Source organism: Saccostrea cucullata, unplaced genomic scaffold (assembly GCF_032062105.1).
Source record: "Saccostrea cucullata isolate Sc308-1 unplaced genomic scaffold, CSIRO_AGI_Scuc_v1 ctg5133, whole genome shotgun sequence".
Lineage (NCBI taxonomy): Eukaryota > Metazoa > Mollusca > Bivalvia > Ostreida > Ostreidae > Saccostrea > Saccostrea cuccullata.
The window spans coordinates 41,408-48,809 of NW_026921873.1; the positions used below are offsets into that span (position 1 = coordinate 41,408).

Sequence of the window (7,402 nt, forward strand, 5' to 3'; positions counted from 1 at the left end):
TTCCTGCATTAGACAAAGTATTATGTTATTATTCTCGCTACCAAGTCCTGAAAAGCATACGTCCGTCTACACCGGTGTCGACTGATTAAACTGAACAGTCTCTAATTCTTGCCCTATTTATATGGGTCTGCAGGGTAGCCATTCTCGGGAACTAAAATGGCGGATACATTTCTTTTACGAATCGTGTTCAGCTTTAAATATTACTTGAATTAAATGGTCTCATCAGTGATCTCAATACCGTAATTCACTATATGATTGGCTGGCTAAACTAGTTATTGCCTTTCATTAATGCAGTATAACACTTCAAGTGTATGCTGTACATGTATGCCAACTCCGTAAACAGTGGTATATTGACCAATTCAGGTGAACATCAGAAAACCAGGAGAGTTTTAGATGTGGATTGCTACTACAATATGGCAGCAGAGAATTTGGTTTGTTCGAAGTGTGGGAAGAAAGGTAAATACATAAAATTATGGTACCTTAACCTCTAATATACCTTAGATTATTTTATGACCATGATTGATTTTATTAATATGATTAAGTTAACAATATTTGAACAATATATTTTGTATCCATATGTGTAGGGAAATAATTTGTAATTATCTGTTACATGAGGAAAAAACAATCAATTTAACATGCATTTATTTATCATTGAAACTCCTCCCTGTAACTTTTCTTTAAGATTCAAGATAGCCAAATATTTAATTTTTTTTCCAATTTATGATTATAATCCAAAAAAAGTTTATACAATTGATTTTTAGCTCTACTGGTCAGAGACGAGAAGAGCTTATGCGATGGTAATGCGTCCGTCGTCCGTCCGTCTGTCTGTCTGTAAACAATTTTTCAAAATGCTACTCCTCCTACAGTTTTGCTCTGATTTCAATATAACTTGGCACACAAGTAGACTACACTAAGATACATAATTCTGTGTATCGGTTTTTGATTTCAATGAACGGTGTTACCGTGGTTACAAAAAATAGAAATATTTGTGAAATTCTTTCAAAATGCTACTCCTCCTACAGTTTTGGTCTGATTTCAATATCACTTGGCATACAAGTAGACTACACTAAGATACATAATTCTGTGTATCGGTTTTTGATTTCGATGAACGGTGTTGCCGTTGTTACTAAAAATAGAAATTTTTGTGAAATTCTTTCAAAATGCTACTCAATCTAATTAAAATTAGATGTTAGATCCGCTCGCACACTCTCTACACTAACATCTAACAACATCTCATAGAGGGTCACGTCAGAGGTCAAATTCGGAACAACTCAAGACTTACTCGCTTCGATTACGTCAACAAATATCCGATGATTTTGCCAACGACAATTTGATTGGTTGACCGACTTTGACCTCTGACGAAACCCTCTATGGGATGTTGTTAGATGTTAGTGTAGAGAGTGTGCGAGCGGATCTAACATCTAATTTTAATTAGATTGAATGCTACTCCTCCTACAGTTTTGGTCTGATTTCCATATAACTTGGCACACAAGTAGGCTACACTAAGATACATAATTCTGTGTATTGGTTTTTGATTTCGATGAACGGTGTTGCCGTTGTTACTAAAAATAGAAATTTTTGTGAAATTCTTTCAAAATGCTACTCCTCCTACAGTTTTGGTCTGATTTCAATATAACTTGGCACACAAGTAGGCTACTCTAAGATACATAATTCTGTGTATCGGTTTTTGATTTCAATGAACGGTGTTGCCGTGGTTACTAAAAATAGAAATTTCTGTGAAATTCTTTCAAAATGCTACTCCTCCTACAGTTTTGGTCAGATTTCAATATAACTTGGCACACAAGTAAACTACACTAAGATACATAATTCTGTGTATCGGTTTTTGATTTCGATGAACGGTGTTGCCATGGTTACTAAAAATAGAAATTTCTGTTAAATACTATCAAAATGCTACTCCAAATAACAGTTTTAGTCTGGTTATAATATAATGTGGCATGCATGTAGACTACACTAAGAAGATAAAGAGACTTAAACAAGGATCATTATTCTATTTATTGCTGTTGAAAAGTTTCAATTTTTCAACTGCTTAAGTACTTTTCTCTTCCTTTGCTATAAGTACAAACCAGTAGAGCTTCAGTCTCGACAGAGACTTCTGGTTTTAAATGCCAACAGTCATCAGCTGGAGTGAAGGTGTACTTAAACAACTGGATAACGCCACAAGATCCACCTTTCCCTGCATCCTTACCCTTAAGAATACCTGTGACCTGAAAGTTGTTCGCCTAATGCGACAGAGGGGACATGGTAACAACAGCAGTGCAGTCTGGCAACAGGTAAGAGAACAACATGGTGAGTCATATCTTATAAAATTACAAATGTATCTCTCTAATTGCAGGGAATTCAAAGCTTCAGTAGACAGGGGTTTATTTGTGCCGACACAGTTTAGTGAGCCTCCGATACCTACAGAAGTTCCAGGATACAGTTGGTTCATGAAGGTATATCAGCTGGATGTTCTTCAACGAGTAGATTACATCAAAGCTCACCTGACATCCCAGATTGGTAATATACTGAAGATGGATTCAACAAAGAAGATCAAGAATAAACTTGCAGATAAAATGTTAAAATATTGTTTGCTTGCCCTCTCCTGACTCAGGATGATAAAATTAATAGTGGGTAGGTTGGCGAAAAAAATGTTTTGAGTAAATTTCAAAATGCTAAATTCAATAACTATTTTCCAGAATGCCTCCTAAAATTTACTTCTTGGAGGTGATTTTAAGTTTTGAGTCAAGCCATTTTTAGCTGTTCGGTCGAAAGAGGGCAACCAAACATTTTTTTTTTAAAGATGCCCTTTTCTTATTTGTTTTTTTTTTATTTTATTCCTTTACAAGTAATTTTAAACTCTTTTATTATCTATGATTTTAGATCATCTTTCGGATATCTCAAAACTTTTTCTTGGTCACATAGAGTTTGAAATAACAAGGTTTGACTGTGCTTAAATTAGTTTTTCTGGAAGAGTGTAACAGAATTTCTTAATGTATCCTTTCATATTAATCTAATGATCTTAATTACATTAAAGGAAAAGGGAGGAAGACCGCCATTAGGGCCACAAACATTGGTAATGAACACGGACAAGTGTTGATGTCGGTCTTAACTGTTGGTGAAGGGTTAAGCTTGAAGCCAATGATTGATGGCCTTGTTGCACGGTACCGGAATGCTGAAGTTTCTCCTCCGAAGGCCCTCTATGTTGATAGGGACTGCTGTAGAACCTCCTCTGTACGGAAGTACTTTGGTGCATGGCCTTTTCTTCATATAAGGTATCAATGAAGGATATGGAAATAACGAACAGTATTCAATCTCAACGTCCATTAAACAAATATACAAAATAAGAGCAAAGCAAACACGGACCTCCGAAACATCAGAGGTGGAATCAGGTGCCATGGAGGAGTGAGCATCCCCTGCCGACCGGTCACACCCGCCTTGTGCTCGTTGTCATAATCAGAAAATAACGGAAAAATCCGTAGTCAATTCAGTTTATAAATAATAATATCAATATTATACTTTATAGAATTGACTAACATCATCATGTTCTCTTTTTCCTGCTTTGATCAATTGTCTTTAAAAAATACATTACATATCAATGATATGAATGTAATTTTTTTTTATAGTGCAATTACTTTAAGATTTTCTTAGTAAAAATAAAAAAAATAGTTGAATAAAACATATAAGCATTAAATGCCTAAGTTATGTATGAATTTAAAAAAATGTCAAATAGATATACATATTATCATGTAATATTCTAGGTTGGACATTTGGCACTTCATGCGTCGCTTTCCCTCTGGTTGTACAACTGATAAACATCAGCTGTACAGTGTATTCATGGGGAAACTGAAGCAGTGCATCTTCAAGTATGATGAGGGTGACCTCAAACTACTGAAGACTGCAAAGCGGGCAGAGATGATCCAGGAAGGTATTCCCGACCCAACGTATGATGACGTCTTTCGAAAGTTGTCTTCCAGCGAGCTCCAACAACACTGTCGAAGGTTGACCCGAGGGACAGCAGAAACATCAAGGCTGATATCAAGCCTGATGGAAAGATTTCCCTATCTAGTCCTACGTAAAACTTTGATCAACCATAAATTGGTCCTACCCTCCCCCGGGGGTCATGATTTGAACAAACTTGAATCTACACTACCCGAGAGTGAATTTACACGAGTTTCATTTTTCCTCTCTTAATGCTTCTTGAGAAGAAGATTTTCCTTATATATATATATATATATTCATATGTAAAAATTTGATTGGCAATTGTGGCCCAACCATACCCTCAGAGGTTATCTTTTTCTCAAGAACCACTGAGCCCTTCATTTGAATAAAGTTGAATCCCCTTCACCTAAGGATACTTAGAGGCTAGTTTGTTTGAAATTTGCCCTGTTTTTCTTGAGAAGAAGATGAAAATGTGAAAAGTTTAAGACAACAACGACGACGACAGACAAACTTTGATCAGAAAATCTCACTGAGCCCTCGGCTCAGGTGAGCTAATAATAAATAACGACAGATGTTCGCCAGCCTTGCTTATATGAGTACATCTTTTAATTGCCCCCTCCTCCATTAAACCTGGGTCTATAAAAGACAACAAACCTTTTTCCAACTGTGCTTTTAACTCAGGATCTAGCATATCCTTAAAAGACACTCATGTGTTCATTGGTCCTTTCTCCAAAGCTTCAAGAAGACAAGGGGCAAAGTAGTGTGGTGCTGGTCCCCCATGAACTAAACAAACTGCTATCATTAATCCAGCATAGAAGTATTCATCCTTGTCATTTGCTGCAAGGAAAACAGAACAAGATGTGACTTGTGAAACACTATGTGCCTAGCGGCGACAAAATTGGAAAAAGCTATTTTGCCTTATATAATCGAAAGCTAAATAAAATTGAATCTCATTTACCCAAGGATGCTTCATGGCAAGTTTGGTTGAAATTGGCCAAGCAGTTCTTGAGAAGAAGTGAAAAATGTGAAGAGTTAACGGACGCTAGACAAAATCTGATCAGAAAAGCTTACTTGAGCCTTCGGCATTTCATTTTGACCCTTGACTCAATGGACTTAAAAGTAATTCTCAGAAAGATGCAAATATTGTAAAAAAAAAAAAAAAAAAAAAAAAAAAAAAAGTACTTTAACGGTGAATGTGTCTTCACTCCATATTATTGTAAATCAATAGAAAATGGTTGTTTTTGTTCTTTTTAGAGTATGTATGCTCTTTAATAGGCAAACATTTTCAGTTTTGTAGGAATTTTGTAAATCATAGAGATTTTAAATTTAGTATACCTTTAATAGTATTAAATGAAATATGAATTAAAATTCAGAAAATCCCCCATCCTTTTAATATAAACAATTTTAGGTTAATAATGATTAATAAATGCTTGCTATACCTTTTCCAATACTCTTCTTTTTTCCAGAAATCCCAGTTTGAGTTCTTTTTAGTTTTGGAGGAAGGGGAGGAGAGGAAGTATACATCACACACTGGATCATCCTTTTCCCGAACCTTAACACCTCTGATGAACATGATGCCATCTGATGTTGCCTTCTCCAGGAAAAGGGGGGATATATTTAAAGTGCCATCAGAGGCAGTCATAACAACACACTTTAATCATCAAATCAAGAGAGGAACCGTAGTGAGTACCTGTCCACAATATGTAAATCTTTTTTATAAATGTTGTAACTTGAAACCCTACAAAACACATAACCAATTACAAAAACATTTTAAAATATAATAAACTAGTGCTAATTGTAACGGGGACCGTTACAGATGTTCCCCAAACGCTCCCCAACTCCCTTTTGGTGCCATATTCCCCGTAAGCTTCATTAAATAACACAAACTCTATGCATTTGATTTAATAACAACGTTTACCCAGAAATGTACCATGCTCATTCAAATTTTAGCATTGCATGTGTGCGCATGTGAATGCATGTACGTAATGACCATATCATCTTGTCTATACAATCTATATATTTTAATATACTAAATATTAAAGAATTTAATCCAAAAATATTTAAAAAATTCGCTCATTCAAGTGTATTTTTGATTTTACCCATTTCACGTGCACGCATGTGCATACATGTGCATGGTGACCATACCTTCTTAAAGAAGTCCATTATATAAATCCATGTTCAAAATCCCATCCTGTTTGGTTGAAAAACAAGAGAGTTATAACTGTTTAAAGATTCAGCCAATCAGATTGCAGCTCACGTCCACGCAAGTGCATGCATGTGCATGGTGACCATACCTTCTTGTAGAAGTCCGTTTTATATATCTATGTTCCAAATTCCATCCTGTTTGGATGAAAACCCAAGGAGTTATAGCTATTAAAAGTTTCAGCCAATCAGATTGCAGCGTACGTGCATGCACGTGTTTTCATGATTTTTTCTATATATCATGTTGTAGGATATTCTAATGCATGGCTATGTTCAAAATTTCAAAGGATTTCGTCAAAAAACAAGAAAGATATTGAGACTTTAGTTTCAGCCAATCAGAGCAAAGCGCACGTGCATGCGCGTGAGATCTTGCTATTTTGACCATGTCATCTTGTCTATATTACTAATATATTTTTACAATATGAGTTTCAAAGCATTTCATCAAAAATTAAAAAAGTTATGCCTATATCAATTAAATCGGCCATTTCACGTGTTGCACGTGCGCGCTCTTGCAAGCACGTGCGCGCAAAATGACCTTTGTTCGGCAAATCTACATAACATGTCTACTGACCCTAAAAACATTTTACCTTAGTCGGATGTGTAGTTTACAAGATCACTCAAGGACAAAATTTTCCCAGGAATAATAATAATAATAATAATAATAATAATAATAAGAAACAGAGTAAAAACAATATGTTCCCCAACTTCGTTTGGGGAACATAATTATAAAGAAAAAGCAGTTCTAAAGCATACATATAAAATATGCTCTAAACAGCTCTTATATATTGGAATGGAATAGTTGGTGGACCCTAAACTGTAATTACGATTTAGTAGAGTCAATTTTCAGAGAACGTCTTACTGATTTTGAAAACCTTACAAATTAAAACAAAAGACCCCTGCTGCTCTTCGCTAGATTTTCCATTTTTTTTATACACATTAAGCCCCCCTTCCACCAAACATGATTTGAACAATTGAGAATATTCACTACACAAGAGGGGACACCCCCCAGCACACATGGGCTAGGAAAAAGCAAATTTCAGATCAGGAATGAAAGTTTACTGAGGTAAGATGTATTGGCGGGGAGGCTTAAAGTTTAACCCCTTTATGAGTAATGTTTTTAACAAAATAGAATCTTCACTTAGTACCTGAGGATGATTCAATATAATATCACTAATCAAGGCTTTGGAGTACTTGAAAAGGAGATTTTAAAAGATTGTCCTATATAATTTTATGAAAAACCTTGATCGATTATTTTGGCCCA

General features: G+C 35.3%; 1 protein-coding gene across 1 annotated transcript; it reads left to right on the plus strand.

Annotated features, from left to right (window-relative positions):
- Positions 1–2,986: 2,986 nt before the first annotated feature.
- LOC134260843 (uncharacterized) lies at positions 2,987–4,700 on the plus strand. The gene is made up of 3 exons (XM_062743376.1): positions 2,987–3,272; positions 3,759–4,072; positions 4,621–4,700. The coding sequence occupies exons 1-3, from the start codon at positions 3,097–3,099 to the stop codon at positions 4,698–4,700; spliced, it is 570 nt and encodes a 189-aa protein (XP_062599360.1). The 5' UTR covers positions 2,987–3,096.
- The last annotated feature ends 2,702 nt before the right edge of the window (positions 4,701–7,402 follow it).

Coding starts and splice junctions, on each gene's coding strand:
- LOC134260843 (XM_062743376.1), top strand. CDS start 3,097: ATGTCGGTCTTAACTGTTGGTGAAGGGTTAAGCTTGAAGCCAATGATT. Junction 3,273..3,758: donor TGGCCTTTTCTTCATATAAG/GTATCAATGAAG, acceptor GTAATATTCTAG/GTTGGACATTTGGCACTTCA. Junction 4,073..4,620: donor ATTTCCCTATCTAGTCCTAC/GTAAAACTTTGA, acceptor CTTTTAACTCAG/GATCTAGCATATCCTTAAAA.